Source organism: Alosa pseudoharengus, unplaced genomic scaffold (assembly GCF_046254945.1).
Source record: "Alosa pseudoharengus isolate Yale_2024_CS ecotype anadromous, Long Island Sound unplaced genomic scaffold, YU_APseudo_1.1 YU_APseudo_1.1_scf_14, whole genome shotgun sequence".
Taxonomy (NCBI): domain Eukaryota; kingdom Metazoa; phylum Chordata; class Actinopteri; order Clupeiformes; family Clupeidae; genus Alosa; species Alosa pseudoharengus.
In genome coordinates, this window is record NW_027468609.1 from 23,795,572 (window position 1) to 23,813,402 (window position 17,831).

Here is a 17,831-nt window from a genome sequence, read left to right on the forward strand (position 1 = left end):
TGCCGTTCCTGTTTAGTGCTCCGTTGAGATGGTTGGTGTTGTAGGACAGTGGCCAAGACATTTATTTGTCTGTAACTTTCTGTTTGATCCACTCTGACATTGACACCCTTGACAAGCTTTCGGCAACACTTTTTTTGTTAGATTGCCGTGTTCTTTGTTACCAATTCACATGCAATTCACAGGGGCGGTGGTACTGTAGTGTCTAAGGAGTTGAGCTAGCCTGCCCTGGAAAGTCAATTCCAGGCTTCCACTGTTGTGTCCTTGAGCAGGGCACTTAACTCTTAGTTGCTCTGGGGAGAATGGCCCTTGTAATATAATTACGTATGGATGTCGCTTTGGATAAAGCGTCTGCTAAATGAATAAATGTAAATGTACATGCAAGACAAATATGTTGATGTTGCTGCCCTTGCAACAACCTGTTTGGGTATCAGAATGGCTGGTAGCTCTGTTTGCAAACGTACATCCATGGTATCGGGTGCTCTTGGAAAAGGGGGATTAGTCCAATATAAGAAAGAAATTAATCCAGGCACTACGGTGACAGTGAGGAAAGGAAACAGATCAATTAAAGCCTTTATTGTAACTGGCTACTTCATTAAAAAGCCAACATGTTTCGACGTAGCGCAGAGGTCGTCATCAGGGCTTAGTTTAGACTTGGTAACCTGTTTGGGTACTTGGGCACATCTTTATATTTTTGTTCTGCTGGGAAAGAATCAATGACTTTCTGGTCTATGTATGAAATTGATGTACATTAAGACAGTATAGTAACATGAAAGGATCAGGTTGATTTAATGATTACAATGTCAGATTATTTCAAATGTATCGATTCAGGATTTTGGGTGATTGCAGTTGCATTGTTTAGTTTTTGGAGGACTACCATACAACTGCACTTTATTTAATATGTGTTGTAGACTGTTTAGTGTGTAGTTACCATATAGTGCATCATCACATACACCTTTATTCAGAAATGTATCAGAAAGCAGGGGGAAACTGTAAAAAGTACAGTACCACTTATCATGCTCTTAAATTACATATAATCATGTAGTCCATGAGCCAGTGGAGAAGTCCGTGCCTGTTTTTAAACCTGTTTTATTTTGTTTGTCTTTGCCCCCACATGACAACAATGTGTGATGAACTCTCCAAACTTACAACTGAAGACTTCTACAGCCTCTCAAGTAAATTCCCCATTGAAATTAGATAGATAGATAGATAGATAGATAGATAGATAGATACTTTATTGATCCCTAGGGGAAATTCAAGGTCACAGTAGCATACAGACAACATACATACACACACACATTCACTAACAGCAGAAAAAGTAATTAAAAGTATATAATATAAAAAACACAACTAAGCAATAAGAACTGTAGAAGATAAAGAATGTACTAATATACTAAAATGCAAATTATACTAAATAAAACTTAATCTAAATCAATTCTAAAAAACAGTATCCACATAGTGGGTGATTAATCAATCAGGTGCGCTTGCAATGACTGAAGCAAGGACTGAGCCTGTGGTCCTCTGTGCATAAGGTAAGGTAAGGTGCTCTTTGTGAATGAGTGTCATGGTGATGGTGCAAATGAGTACAGTAAGTCAAACGAGTAAGTCAAACAGTGCAACAGTGCAAGAATAAAGTCTATATATCTATGTATAAATAACTATATTAAGAAAGGTATAAGTGTGGTCACAGTTCGGCTGTGGCATGGAGGGAGGGGTTGTGCATATGTGCTAATAAAGCACGCAAACAGTGAGGCAGAAGACAATGGTAAAATTAATGGGATTTTATAGATTTAAGTGAAAAAAGTGTACACCTAATATATTTTGGTCTGTACCATGAAGGGAAAAATGATTCAACCATATAAACCATAAATTTTCTGAAAGCTTATACCCTCAGGATGTGAGACATGTCCCACCCTCCTCATTAGTATGCTGCCCATGCATAATACATTGGGTATTGGTAAATAGATTATGGCTGATACCTTTTTGGGCTGTAACATTTAGGGAAACTGATTCAACCACCTAAACCATATATTTTCTGAAAGCATATACCCTCAGGATGTGATCTAACATAGGCTTTGACATTTCTCATACTCCCCTTTATTTTACTGCCCATTCATAATACATAGGGTATGAGTAAATCGGGTATATGGCTGGTACCTTTGGATCTGTGTCTTTAAGGGAAAACTGGTTCAACCACCCAAACCATATATTTTCTGAAACCATATAACCTCAAGTTGAGATCTCGCATGGGTTTTGACATGTCCCACCCTCTTCTGTACTTTGCTGCCCATGCAAAATACATTGGGTATAGGTCAATCGGTTGTATGGCTTACTTTTTAGACTGCGTCATTTAGGGAAAACTGATTCAACCACCTAAACTATTATTTTCCGAAAGCATATACCCTTAAGATGTGAACAAACATGGGTTTTGACATTTCCCACCCTCCTCATAACTGCTATCCATGTAGAATATATTGGGTATAGGTAAATCGGGTGTATAGGTGGCTACCTGTATATTGAGTGTCCCAGATGTCCATGATGCATTTTTGTGTTATAGACACATATTGCTGTCAGAAAATAACAATAAGGTTTGGTGCCCTTAGTTGGCACCGATCAGCCCAAAATGGGCCTCTGGCTCATGGACAACTGTGTTTATATCTCAGCTCTGATCCATCTAGCACTCACTCACCTGGAGAAGTACTCTTATGTCAGACTACTCTTCCTGAACTTCAGCTCTGCGTTTAATACAATCATCCCCCAAACGCTGGTGAACAAACTGTCATTACTTGGACTAACCACAACTCTCTGCAATTGGATCTTAGACTTTCTAACAGACCCCAATCTGTCTGGATCCACAACAAGATGTCTTCCACCATTATCTATAACACCGGGGCCACCCAGGGATGTCTCCTGAGCCCCTATACTGTGTACTTTGCTGACCTACGACTGCACATCTCAATACCCAAACAACCATGTGCTAAAATTTGCAGATGACACAGTGGTAATAGGAATGGCACTCAAAACAACGAGTCAGCATACAGAAAGGAAGTTGCTACACTGGAGATCTGGTGCAGCAAAAACAACCTCAAGATGAATGCCAAGAAAACGAAGGAGATGGTTGTAGACTTTGGACAGAGAGGATCACCACCCCTCCCCCCTTCTCCACATTGATAGTGCAGTTGAAGTTGTCTCTTTCTTTAAATACCTGGGGGTGCACATCTCAAATGGGCTGGAATGGAGATACAACACAACATGCCTTGTTAAGAAAGCTCATCATCGGCGCCTCTGTTTAACACTTTGAATGCCGTGCTGTTTTCGGAAGCTTTGGACCAGAATGCCAGCAATCTAGATCATTGTTGAAGATTTTTGTAGAGCCACAGCGTATTCTATGCTATGGACACATACTATGGCTTGTTTGAATGGTGAGACTTTAAGCTCTCAGTGGGTACAAACCGTTTATTTCTACATGTCTCTGTTCCTGAGAAATCCCAAGATAAACAGTAGCTAGTTTTCATCAAAAGACTACCTCCTAATAAACCCACATAATGGGTTTATCAATAAAAATAAATGGCCTGGTTTTGACCTGACGTGCATGTGTCACTGATTGGACCCAAAGCAGCAACCATCAAAAGCCGAGTTATGCTAAAATGTCCAGATTGTGCGTTTTCATGAGTTTTCGATCGTCATCTATTTCAGTTCTATTCATCATAGAGTTCCCAAAATCGCACATAAGGTGTGTTAGAGTGACTATTTTCGTAATTAAAAAAAAAAGCTAAAAAAGCAATATTGCATTTTTGGCACTCAACGCATGGGGTGGCACTCAAAGTGTTAAGGAAGTTGAAGCAAGCTGGTCTGTGTCCTGCCATACTCACCTCCTTTTACAGGTGCAGAGTAGAGAGCATCCTCCTGCATCACGGTGTGGTATGGCAGCTGCACTGCTGCAGACAAGAAGGCACTGCTGCAGCCTACACTGCTGCAGCCTACCCACCATTGAGGACATAATACACCAGCAGGTGCAAAAACAGAGCCTCCCTCATCATGAAGGATGACACTCACCCTGCACACAGGCTGTTTGCCCTCATAGATAGATAGATAGATAGATAGATAGATAGATATCCTTCCATCAGGCAAGAGGCTACGCAGCATCGAGGCAAAGACAACCAGACTGAGGAACAGTTTTTCCCATCTGCTGTTAGACTGATAAATTCATCACCTCTGCTCTGATCTGACCATAGACTGCTCCCAACACACTGCACTTTAGTCAAGAACTTACTCATGGACTTGAGCACCCTGAACACTGATGTCATTCACTGCGCATACTGCAAGGATAAATATTTCTTAGATAGGATGATACATTTGTTTTACCCATAATTATTATATTTGTTTATCTATTTTTAATTGTTTTACCATTTTTATTTATATTTATGGGGGGGGGGGGTTGTTTAATCAACTGGGACCTGAGTACTAAATTTCGCCGGAATGATAATAAAGCTTCTTGAATCTTGAAATATGTATTTTGCCATGAAACAGAAAATGATGCTGGAATTGTCACATTATCAGAGACCCAACTGCAGCAGCTGTCTCCCTAAGGCACATTTTTCTCATAAAAACCATATGCATACACACTGCAGACCAAGGCCATAACAACATATATCGGTAACAGTGTTTGCACTGACTGTAAAAGTTAAATAATATGCTTTTAACGCTGTGTTGACAGGAGATATACATTTTGTACAGGAAATTGAAAGCACCAGCTCATACAGATATATACCGTAAATTAAATAGTGATACAAAAATGCTTTATTATCGTCAATAGTATCTAAGGTATTTTTTGTGAGTTATTTACCAACTGTTTTCTCTCTTGCATTTTTTAGATGATTGTCAGTCTGCATCTTTAATATGACAGAGGAATAGAAGTGTTGTTTAAATATTTAATTTGCTTTAATTGTGCACATATTATATTCACCATAATGTTTTGTTTTACATTACTGACATTAATCTTAATTAGCTTTTTTACATTCAAATGATACATATGCAATGTGTGATACAAAAATCTAAAGTATAAAGCATATTATACACAACTGAATAACAACAATCAAACATAAGTTTACTGGAGAAAATTAAGGTACCGCAGTCTCCCAAGTGGAGTTGACCTTGTAATTGTAGTCAACAAGACTAATGTCCTCAACAAGAGGCAAAACTAAACCACATTAACCACTGTACTAATCGCAGCTCAAGTCTATTTTTAAAGATGCAATTACTTTTTTTTTCTCTGTCATTATATGTGAATTCTGTGGACCTGAACGCAACCCTAAGTGCTCACCTCCATTTCACCCGTCACAGCACAGCAACAGCTGCAACGGCTGCAGCAGCCGTCTTTAGTTCTACAGCTTGGGATAATCAGCTTCTCCTTGGAGAGGTAGAGCACCGGCTGGATGCTGCTACTGATGTCCATGAAGCCGAAGGCAATGTAGTGGATGTAGCATTTGAACACGTCGTCCGTGAAGTACTCCTGGAACGGGAAGAGGGCGACGGGCGGCAAGTAGTTGAAGATGATGATGGCAAGGATGATGAGCACCATCTTGAAGGCCCTCTTCTTGACCGGGTGCATCTCGTCGCGGCCGGGGCCGGACTGGCTAAGAGCCCAGAGGATGGAGATGTTGCAGAAGACCATGAAGAGGAAGGCGGCCAGGATCATAACTGTGAAGACCTTCTCGAAGTTGGGGATGTGTCCCACACACTTGGCGGCGGCGTACGCCAGCGTGATGAGCCAGACGACGGCTACGCACACAGACCGGTGCTTGCGGTCCTTGAGCTCGGTGAAGAGGATTGGGTGACGCACGGCCATGTAGCGGTCCATGCAGATGCAGGAGAGGAAGAGGGGTGAGACGTCCTTGATGCCGTAGAAGAAGCGCAAGACGTACCATGTGCTGTCCACCGTCAGGTACATGAGGTTGGCGAACTCCAGGGGCGGGATGAGGCAAAAGAATGTGTCCAGGACGGCCAGGTGTAGGATAAAGATGTCCGATGTGGAGGAGTCCCCTTTGGTCCTGTGGATGAGCCAAAGGACCATGACGTTGGACGGGATGCCCAGGAACAGGTTGATGAACTGCAGGCAGAAATAAAACAACAGAACCTCCGGCATTGCCGTGCACCTCTCAAACACTGTCAGCTCCACCACAGATGCGTTGGCTGGTCGGTGGATGAGGAGCAGGGTAGAGTTGATAAAGAGGGCCCTCATGGCTTCTCTACGCGCAGAAAAGCCTTTGTAGCTTCCCGTCCAGTGGATTCAAACTGAAATGAGAATGAATTATTGCAAAAATTAAACAAAATAAAAACATTTAAGAACATTTTCTTATAGTTTCTTTTTTTCTTGGGGAGACATATGGGATAAATACAGTTACCACTATATTGACAGATACTTTTTTTTTTTGGAGTATCCTACCTGGTATCATCCCAGTGAGTGTAGACAGAACTACAGCACATCTTTGTTACATGTGTGACAGTGACCGAGCTCTTATATGTATCGAGTATCACGGCACAAAATGATTAACTGCAGGTTTATCTAGGCAAACAGGGATGTCTGGCTCCAAACAAATCTAAATTAACAACATATGCTGCCTTTGTTACCTGGGAGATAGGTCAACACAGATTTGACCAGAAACCATATATATATTGAGCGGCAGAGTGTGTGATATTTATTATGGTCCACAAATATCTTTGTCATAGTTGTATAGGAAGGTTCATATATCTGTGTTTATTTTATAGGTTAAGTAAAAAGGAAAAGCATCTAATGTTAACACACTAAAGCAAACGCGGTTCACGTGCTGGGGAGGTTCATAAAAAAGCATCAAGACAAATATTATTTCTGTAGAAATTGTTTCTTCCTGGGCTTTTTCAAAAAAGGCTACACTGTTTCCTGTTTCTGCCATTTACACTAGCATGTTAAATTAACCGTTTTAGTATGGTAATTAAAATGCCTCTCTTAATGTTTTGCAGAGCTGTCTAGACCGAGAGCCATGGTGATTGTAATAAGACATTCATTGACAATTATTAATTCATTTCACATTTCAGTGCTAATGTCTGCCTTGTGTCCATCTGATTTGTCCCCATTAATAAAATAACACATCATTTGCAATTCAGTTTCACAGCGTAAATAGGACTTTGATTTTAAATGTCACTCAAGTTACTTAAGACACTGACTTTCACATTGAAACCACTTCGGATAATAATCAAAAAAATCATTTCAACCTGCTGTTTCCTTCATAGCTTACATATCTCAGTATCACAGAACTGTCCCTAACTGTTTGATTACCCCCTTTTCAGAGACTGCATTGTTTTTTTTGTTAAAATTTAATCCAGCTTGGTTAAATAAAAAAAAATCCTAATGATGTCACAAAATCAAACAAACCTTTTACTGGCTCCTGACGTGGTCCCGTGTTTTTTCCGTGCGCCTTAAAGTCCCAACTTTTGCCACACTTCTCTCTGTTTCTCTTCCTCTTTGGCTGCAGTCTGTGTTTCGGCGTAGACTGATTACCCCCCCAACCCCTAGCACTTGGTTCATAGGACAACCCTGCATGATGACCCAACACCACTGGGATAATGACTCTATCCAATCACACCCTGCTGGAGAGCTGTAGGAGCCAAAGAGTTTTCCAGTGGACACCACATCACCCCTGACTCTATACCTTACACTTGGAAAATAGGTAAATCAGATCACTAATTATCACAATTACCACAAACTATGTGTTGATATACATGGAGAAAATAGACCTAAAAGATATTCAGGTGTTCATAGTTAAAGTGTAGACTGTTGTTGGCAAGTGTGTAGCAGTTAAGTCCTCATCATTCACACCGATTGGCAATGATGCAACGCACCATTACTGCCTGACAGGAATTTGGTGGTAAACAACTGATGCAACAGTCCAATGATTCATTTCTGAAATCCAGTGTAACAGTTTGTAATTTGTTACATAAGGGTGCCACTCTTGCTCATCCATGTCTCGCGCCGGTAGACACAGAGAGGGGTGCAGGGGTGTGGTCCGCCCTCTGTTTGTCCGTTCTCCCCGTCAGACATTTTCAACACCCTTTCTCAAGCCAATTTGGTTTGGCATCTTTTGCCCCCTTAAAACAGTCTTTGTTGGCTCTGGAGTACCCAATCCTATAGGCCTGTTGTGGACATGCTGACCAGCACTTTCACCTCAAAATCCAAAGCCCTCCAACCAGCCAACCCCCTGATACAAGGTAAGATCAGAGATGTACTTACTATAACACTTCATAGTGTGAGACTGAAAAATCCTTGTGTTACACATTTTAGATACGGTTTGAATCCATACACATATTTAGTCATTGTAATAGAAAGAAATGTCAAATGTTTTAAAATGCATTCTTGTCCATTTGGATTATTTTCATGACACAAATGTGACAAATTTCCTTGTAGGATACAGATATTATGTTATATTTAAAAAAATCCATTCATATGGAATGGTTGCAGACTGTTTTAAATATGTTCAGTAAGCATATCTGGCATGGATGGGTCCTTTACACCTAATGATTATTTAAAAAGAGAGAACTATACTAGATTATAAACATAAAAGTTAACTTTTTTTCTAAACTGGGTTGTTGATGAATCTGATGAATGTGGTTTTAGTAGAATTTCAGCATTTTGTAAACACCTGTAAAACTCTAACTGAAATTGACTGGAAATGACTTGCGTTCTCTGGGGGATACCAGTATACAGGGACCTCTGCTGTTCCTTCAATCAAAGAGTGTATTTTCCACTCTCTGTGCTGCATTGCTACCATAAAACATTATAGTACAATACTACAATTGTGTTGGCCATTTTCTGTTATTTCCATATATTCATTTATGCTGCGATGAATGTAACATTTTACGATTAATTTGGGGTCAGAGTGATATATGTTTTGATGTTTTGTCTTGTAAGTATAGATTGCTGCAGTAATATTCAATGATTTGTTTTGCAGCCAACTCTTGGCGTATATAGGGGCTATGGTTTAAAGAACACAAGCTGGACATATTGTCATCACTTCAGAATCAGAAGTATAGCAATTCTATAATTTATATTTATTTATATTTCACCAATATTGTCTTAAGGTGGCAAAAAGAAACAATTTGGGGCTAACAATCACTGAAGTGGAGACATGAGGTTATTTGAAGACAATTAGACAATTTCATCAAATCCCATTTCCATTTTGAAAGGTAATTCAAATTCAGGCTTATGTTGTTTTCCTTGGACATTTTGTTTACCTTTACACAGAAGTACAATGGAGTAGAAATGTCAACATGCTCTTTGTAACACCTGTTACAATCGTCTGCCTTTTTTCTTTTTAGTGTTTGCTAAATTATAGACTTCTACAAAAACAGAAATTCCATCTGTCCCCAGGGACAGAATTTCTTCAACAAGGCCCACCCTTCCAGCATAATCTGTGACAACAACACAGGATTTCAAGGTGGCCAAAGCAACTTACAAAACAGTATTGGAAAAGACTCCAATTAGAATCCCCAGGGGTTTTAAAGGTGGGAGTGATGGGGAGTAAGGATGGTGGATTGACACAGTAGGTGCTGCATGATATGTAGGGGAGAAAATGAAAACGAGAGAGATACATGGGTTTTAGGGTGAAGGTGAGGACTTCTCTTTGCCTCTGGGAAAACTCCTTTAAGGGTGAGGTCCTGGATTCTAATCCATTATGGATATTCAAGGTCCCAGTAGCTTATAAAAGAAATCCAAAATGAACAGTAAAAGACACTTAAGATACTAAAACTGAATGTTCAGCAAAAAGGTTCTGAAAATCCCACCTTTTGTCTACTTATCTTGTTTGGTTTACACAGTCCTCGCTCTCTAACTGGGAAACAAATAGGTTTGGGCTAAGCCATACACTATTTCAGCCAGTCAGCACATTGCAGTGCATGGTAGAGAGAGAGAGACAGAGAGAGTTGTATTTCATTTGGTGGTGAGCATAAATATCAATGTTTCCCCATAATTGCGGACCGAGCCTTTAATCCATTGTGTGGTGTAGGCTGAAGACATCAGACTCCTGGGAAAACTCCTTTCTCTGCACTCCACCTGCAGCAGTTGTCTTTCCGCACGGATGGAGGTGGATTGAGTGCCTGGTGGAGTTCACTTTGGCCGAAGCTACGACAGTCAGCCAACACTATAGCACCAGTGTTCCTGTTGATAGACTACACACAGACATCTTTTCATATTCTTCTAAGTGAACACTGTTTGTGTGTTACCTTATACTTCAGATGGTGCAGTTCAATAAAACTGGCTTTAAGAAGGTCTATTCTGTGTGCAACTGAACGTGAGATTTTGTGCTATTTTTTTTTTTTTTTTTTGCAAGTTGGATCATACAGTCTTTACATATAAACAACAAGTATGTGTCTTCATGGTATTGATAGTGTAATGTCTCTGTGATCTTACTGCACAGCACATATTCAGAACAAAATTCTACTGTCCACTTTTCCTATTCCATTTATTATAAAAAAAACAAATATGTTTTAAGGGACAGGGAAGAACAATGTCGGTCAATACTAGGGCAAATGAATCAAAAGCACAAAGGGTTGGCGTAGGCTGTCAATTGACTATAAGGAATGAAACTGCTCACTTCTGCCCTCTGGTGGGTACATTGATACTATTCTGCCCTACAAAGGCAAAAGGCAGTAACTGACCAGAGTGTCAAACTGAGAAAAATGACTTTAAAGTTTTTTGTTTTGTCTACACAAATGTATTATAGGTAGAGCAATGAAAATCTGGTGAATTGTTGCCCTGATGAAGAAATGTGTGTATATAAAAAAAACTTGTGCTCAAAGTTGACCTTTGACCCTTATTTGTCAGATACTGTACTCTGCCTTTGTATTATGTACTAAAAATAAGGAGTCGTGCAAAGGCAAGAGGCAGTAACTGACATATAATCAATATTTGCTACCAAAGGCAGAGTATGGTAACTGTACTTGCACGTCGAAGAACAAAGCCAAAGAACAAGTAACTGCAGTTGTGGCTCTCTGCCATGGTTGCTTGTATGGTTTTGGGAGTTACAGTGAACACAACCCTCTATTTTTTTTAAAAAACAGTCAAATTGAGTATAGATATTTATCCACATGATAAAGGAAGTCTTTAATATCCCAAAAATGACATTAACTCATTTTTGACCAAAAATGCAGTTACTGCCTTTTGGCTTTGTAGGGCAGTATTGTGGACAAAACATGATGCTGCCACCAGGTGGGTAACAACAGTATTACTGCTACATTGGCGTTACAGTGCCTCCGGTGGATGACAGTTGTACTACTACACTTTCACTTGGTTGAACTCACTCCTCTGAGTATGGCAGTCTATGGCAAGCCAAATGAACATGTATTCCGATATCTTGATATCAAGATACAGTGTTCAATACTAGTGAACCTTTGTCAACTAGTTAAAGGCGAACTATGCAGGTTTTTTTTAGCTTAATTTACCTTCACTTAACAGCTTCAGAGTCATTGGAATGGTTATATTACTTTTTTCGGGTTGAATGGTGGCCGTCTCGCCGTGAAAAGCCCCCTCTATTTGCATGTATCATTTGGAAAAGTCGCTTGTTGTAAGAAATTGAAACTGAAAGAGGGAGTGTAAGGGTAACCTTGAGTATTCATTTTAGTGCACTCATGAACTAGGAGCATCAGTACATGTTAAATTACATAATATCATAAGATCTTCATTTTAAATAGAAACCTTTCCACCCAAAGAATAATTTATTAGCCCTTCTGTTTCTTGATCACTGTATGGTGAGAGGTGCGACAACATGATTTCACTAAATTCAATCATTCAACACATTTCAATTTGTCTAGATGAAGAATTTCGCTCATACAGTGTTTTCTACAGAAGTGTGCTTGTACAGTAAGGATTATCTTAAATTATATGGAATTATTCATTTTCACACCTTCCAAATCCAAGTGGCAAGGCAATTTTAAAGTCACTCCATGCATATTGCACATTTCTTCAAAAAAGAATATTAGGCTACTGTACAAAATTGATCTGAACAATTCATTTATTTATTTATTTTCTCCGATTGAGATCTCTTTCTGTAATAATGTAAAGTGACAATAAGTATATCTATCTATCGTATTTATCTGTCTGTCTGTCTGTATCTATTCTCTAAGGAGAAATCAAAGTGAATTAAACTGTTGCAGCAGGGAGGTTAACTTTTTTTTTAAGTAGAGCCTTTATCTGTTTGGTCTTTCAAATGCAAATAAATAAATAAATCATCCTAAAGTGTCTGGGTTTTGTTGATATGATATCAATAATGCCAGGTGACAATGTTGTGCAATTTTGCTAAACAAATTAATTGCAATGACTTGGGATATTTGGTTACAGTAATATGCTTTTATTTGCTATTTCTGACTAGACTTAGAATTTCAGACACTTGTTTCGTCCACAGAAAAAACACAGTAGGCCTACACAAGGAATTATAGATCATGAATGATGCCTTTATTTATACAATAAATGGCCAGTCCGCTGACCATGATCACATCACAGTGATTAATTAATTCCAAGAATGATCAAGTCTCTTTTAATATTTTCTCAAATTCATCTGCAACCTTACTTCCAATCGTCACTCCAGCAAGAGCTCCTGTTGGGCCCCCAGTTATACTGCCAATTACTCCGCCTGTAACGACAAACGTGCTGCGGGTCCCTTCCAAATAAGCTTTTTTCCCCTCCTCCAGATCTCCACATTTAGCTTGAATGATTCCTTTCACCTGACCCACCACAGGAACTCTATTCCAGAAGGTCATTTTGAATAAATCTGGAGAATAAGAAGACAAGGGCAGAAACAAAAATTGCTAAGAAAGCTTATAGCAAATAATTATTACTGTTGTAATTTTCTTTATGATGATGTTGATAACTTTTTAAAGGCCTGCTAATTCTTTTAAACTCGACTGTCAAGAAGGTGGTAAACATATGACATCACTGATGATGTGTTCAGGTGCATCAGTCAATGTATCATAAAGAAAGGTGAAGGAACTTAAAAAAGTTTTCAAAAAAACAGAAAATCAATATGTATATTATGCCATATATTATGCCATTTTGTAGATGAATGCATTTAAAATATTGGGCTGGACCGTGCATGGACTAAATATAGACCTCATAGAGTAACCTCGTAGGGCACACCTAATGGGAACATCCTGTTTGACAAAGCACTTCAGGACCCTGGCCGAAGAAGTTGCCAAACATACTCTGCTTGCATATCTTGGGCAACTTATGAAATATTGTTCATAATGTTGTCACCATCATTACATTGCACTGCTTAATACCCCACTGTTGTTTGTGTTATCAGAATAAACTTCAACTCCAAAAAGAACACACAGAAGAACAGGAAGATACCTAAACATGTTTAAAAACCATGAAAATCCGCTCATAGCCTCCTCTACCCCCCCCCCCCCCCCACACACACACACACACACACATACACACACCATAGTTCAACCCTTGGATGGACTTACCTCTCTTTCAGCAAGCTTCAGGCTACTGTCTTGGTAACCACATGCTCTATTTATAACTCCAGGGTGCGGGTCTACATGTCAGAGCGCAGGTTAAAGATTTATTAAGTCAAATCAAAAGTGAAAACAGGGGATTTACAGTATCATATTCATTGCTCTTCATTTTCAAACTGAAACCCTCACTCCAACAAAGAGGACAGCATGAACCATTACAACATAATCAGATTTGCCTGCTGGTGGCATGCAATTTCTGGTCCACTGTTGGACCACCGTCACTTTTAAATTAATTTCTTGTGAATATTACAAAAATACATGAAATGTTATTAAAACAAAGGAAGAAGTATAACTGAATAAAAGAGTTTTGACCACATGTGGCAAAATGGTGGGGCATTTGTCGCCAACCCGCCAGTGGACCACTGGAAAACTGATGAGCAAGATGGCTTTCTGTTCATGAACTTTTGCTTGCCTGACTACGATTAAGGATTGCCCTAAGAACTTGTTTGCTTTGTGACTCCTTGAAAGAACTTAAAAGACTGCTGTGACTGATGCCTCTTGTGGATCTTCTGAGTGTTGAGTTCTCACTAAATTGTTTGATTTGACTAAGTGTGACCTACCCCTGCGTTTGTCTTCTTGTGTTTGGAGTCACCTTCTGTTGTATAAAACCTTTTGTTTGATTCAACTCTACAGCCTTTACACACACACACACACACACACATACACACACACACACACACACAGAGACACACACATACACACACACACACACACACAAACATACACATACATACTGACACACTTTTCTACGCTTCTCTCATCCTCTCAAAGGAACTCTGTATCTCATTCATAGTGACCATTGGGTCCTTGGTTGATGACCAAGGTTGGTCTGACCAAGGCCTTTCGTCTCGGATTACTCAGTCTGGCTTAGTGGTCAGATCTAGGAAGACTGTTGGTTGTTCCAAACTTTTCCATTTGAGAATGATGGAGGCTACTGTGCTCTTAGGCACTTTCAATGCTGCAGAAATGTTCTTGTATCCTTCCCCAGATCTTTGTCTTCACACAACCCTGTCTCGCAGGTCTACGGACAATTCTCTTAACCTCGTGGCTTGGTTTTCACTCTGACATACACCATCAACTGTGAGACCTTATATAAAGAGATGTGTGCCTTTCCTAATAATGTCCAGTGAATTAATTTAGGCACAGGTGGACTCCAATCAAGTTGTAGAAGCATCTCAAGGGCCATTGATAGAAGTAAGATGCACCAGAGCTCAAGTACAAGCGTCATAACATGTCAAATCAAAAGTGAAAAAGGGAGATTTACAGATACAGTACAGTATCATATTGAAAGTTGGAAAAGCTTTATCAATTTTATGCAAAGACCAAGAGTTCAACAGCCAGTTCTGCGTAAAAATGCTGAGTGATTTTACAAGGGAAAATTGCAAGAGTTGTTAAAGTTTTTTGGTAGCACTTTGCCATAATATTATATTACCTGTAATAAGTGGGTAGTGTCATGATAAGCGGGTTTAATCATTATAGCAACCTACAAAGTCTTGTCCAAGCTGCTTAGGAATTAAAAACAAGCATTTAGTTTGGAACCAAATGGTAATATCTTACAATTGTAGTTCATATAAAATATTTGTTTTCTAATATAGTGTTAATGTGCAAAGTGATAAAAGTAATGATGCAATGCGATGACCCAGCAACAAATTATGTGTGTGTGTGTGTGTGTGTGTTTGTGTGTGTGTGTGTGTGTGTGTGTGTATAGATATCAGATTGTTCTTTAATTGTTCTTCTACACCCAATCAAACCAGGCATATAGGTTTATCATGTTTCTCTCTTTCTTTTTTGAAATACCCTACCTTCATAACAGTCCTTTTCTTTTTCATGAGCATAGTATATGGCCGCACCTTCATTATATAATGGGGATGAATGTTTTCCACCTTTCCTACCCAAAACATCTGGGGGGGCATATGAAACCTGCTGGCAGGCCGGATCTGGCCCCCAAGCTGTATCTTTTACACCCCTTTTCTACAGCATGTGAACCTCCAAACCTGGAGTTTTCTTCTACAAAGGCTTATGGGGGTAATCAAGAAAGATATGGAATGAAATATGAATAGTTTATTACCCCTTCTATGGTTTGGTCACTGTAGATGTGACTGACAGCATGATGGCACAGCAAAATTCAGCAAATCAACGCGAATTTGTTTCTGTGTTAAATTACATTTCTTAATATCTCATCTCAAAGATAGTTTACAGATAGTTTACAGACACAAACTATCAGTTGAGTTGCTTTGGAGTTTCTGCACTTCAGAGTTCAATAAGGTGTGTGATGGAGGTGAAAAGTGAAAGCTTCCTGCCCTGTCTATCATCTACTTTGGCTAATCTTTCTCTAATGCTTATGTTGTCATCTTTTTTTATTTTTATTTGATCTCAAATACACAATCAGAAGTGCAGTGAGATTAGAGGAGCTGATAAGTTGATAAGAGTTAAAGTTCTTGTGTGTGTCTGTGTGCCAGTATCTCTTGGAAATAGCCCTTATTATGAGAAGTTGAAAGTGAAAATGGGAACACGTAGGAGTAATGATTTCTGCTAACACAGTTTCATCCACACACACACACACACACACACACATAGTCAGCAGAACATTTGAAGGAATCTGTTTGCGCGCCCTTGTGTGGAACACAGGGATTCCAATTTCAATTTTAATTTAATTTCACTTATAGAGCGCCAAAACATTATGCATATCTCATGGCGCTTTACAGAGTAAACAATCAGAGAAGGCCCATGAGTAACAGGTGCGAGGAAAGACTCCCTAGATTCAATTGGAGATACACATAGGAAGAAACCTCAAGCAGATCCACGACTCAAGGGCCTGACCCATCTGCCTAGGGTTAGTTACAGAGGTCTGTATACTGTACATGATAAGTGAATACAGTAAGTTAGGTGTAGAGCAGGGATTCCCAAACTGTGGTACGCGAGCTTCCACTAGGGGGTACGCAAGATGAAAAAAAGATTTAAAAAAAAAAGAAAAATCTTAAGCCTATCTTCTCTTTGTTCTTTGTGTTTCATAATGTTGTTCGCCACACTGCTTTTTATTGTGAGAGCTCATAGACCAGTTGCACATTTTGATTTTATTTGTTATGTAGGATGGCTAATTAATCATGATGCCTGGAGTGCATCGATAGAATGCGTTACGTTTTTATGTGTTGGATGGTGGGGGTCCAGGGGTTGTGGGGGGACGTGGGGAAAAAGGTTTGGGAACCGCTGGTGTAGAGAATAGAACATGGTGTTTAAAGCCACTTGCGGTATATGTTACAAAGAGGTGGGATGGTTACATATCCAGTATAATAATTCATGAATCATATTTAGTGTCAGAAAGTTCAAATAGTGTAGTGGATAGCTAGGCTGCGCGGGCCAGGAATCCGGGCAGGGGGACAGCAACAGGCGATGATAGGGCAATCATAGGGATCAGAATCAGAATCAGCTTTATTGGCCAGGTTTGCGTAAACAAACAACGAACTTCGGTTCATCTTTGCTGTCAAAGTACAACACTCACTGAACATATAAGAATAAAAAATATATAAAAACATAAAAAGAATAATAAGAATAAAAACAGAACAGTAAGAATAGAATGAAGGGCAGTAGAATATGGCTATGTATGAGAATAAATACAGTATGTATATTTGCAAATAAATAAATAGACACTATGGGTGGTATTGGGTAATGCAATTGCCAGGTGGGGGGGGGGGGTGCAGCTGGGGATGTCCGCCTCCTTGTTGTCCCTGTCAAGGTTGCCAAGTCGTGGACACCTCAACAGGCACAGGCAACATGCAATATACAGTTGAAAAGGGTGGGAATAGTGCAATATCAGTACAGACTGAGGTTTAAGATTAAATATAAATATAGTGCAAGGCAGTTCAGTGCAATGATAATGTATTAATAACACTATTGTAACTGTAAGGTTGAAGTACACATGAGATGAGCAGAACAGTGTTGATTGACTTTGTTCAGTGCAAGGGTGGGGGCTGTTACTGAGTGTTCAACAGAGTGACTGCTTGGGGGAAGAAGCTGTCTTTGTGTCGGCTGATTTTGGCGAACAGTGCCCTGTATCACCTACCAGAGGAAAGGAGGTTGAACAGTTTGTGACCAGGATGTGAGGGGTATGTAGAGATTTTTGCTGCCCTTTTCCTGATCCTGAATCGGTACAGGTCCTGGATGGAGGGAAGGTCAGCTCCAATGATCCTCTCTGCAGCCCTAATTGTCCGACTGGGTGCCAGTCATATGAGGACACAGCAGGGTGCAGGGTCCATTCAACAAACCCTGAGGTGGTTGAATTTCCACACTGC

At 39.7% G+C, this 17,831-nt stretch overlaps 1 protein-coding gene and 1 long non-coding RNA gene across 2 annotated transcripts; both read right to left on the reverse strand.

The window, feature by feature from the left end:
* Positions 1-5,308: 5,308 nt before the first annotated feature.
* Positions 5,309-6,238, reverse strand: hcar2 (hydroxycarboxylic acid receptor 2-). Its single transcript, XM_076283394.1, has one exon. The coding sequence runs from the start codon at positions 6,236-6,238 to the stop codon at positions 5,309-5,311; it is 930 nt and encodes a 309-aa protein (XP_076139509.1).
* A 6,218-nt stretch (positions 6,239-12,456) lies between these two features.
* On the reverse strand, positions 12,457-13,578 carry LOC143122481 (uncharacterized). Its single transcript, XR_012986695.1, has 2 exons — positions 13,492-13,578; positions 12,457-12,794 (listed from the first exon to the last, which is right to left on the reverse strand). It is a non-coding gene; the product is annotated as an uncharacterized LOC143122481 (long non-coding RNA).
* Between the last annotated feature and the right edge of the window lie 4,253 nt (positions 13,579-17,831).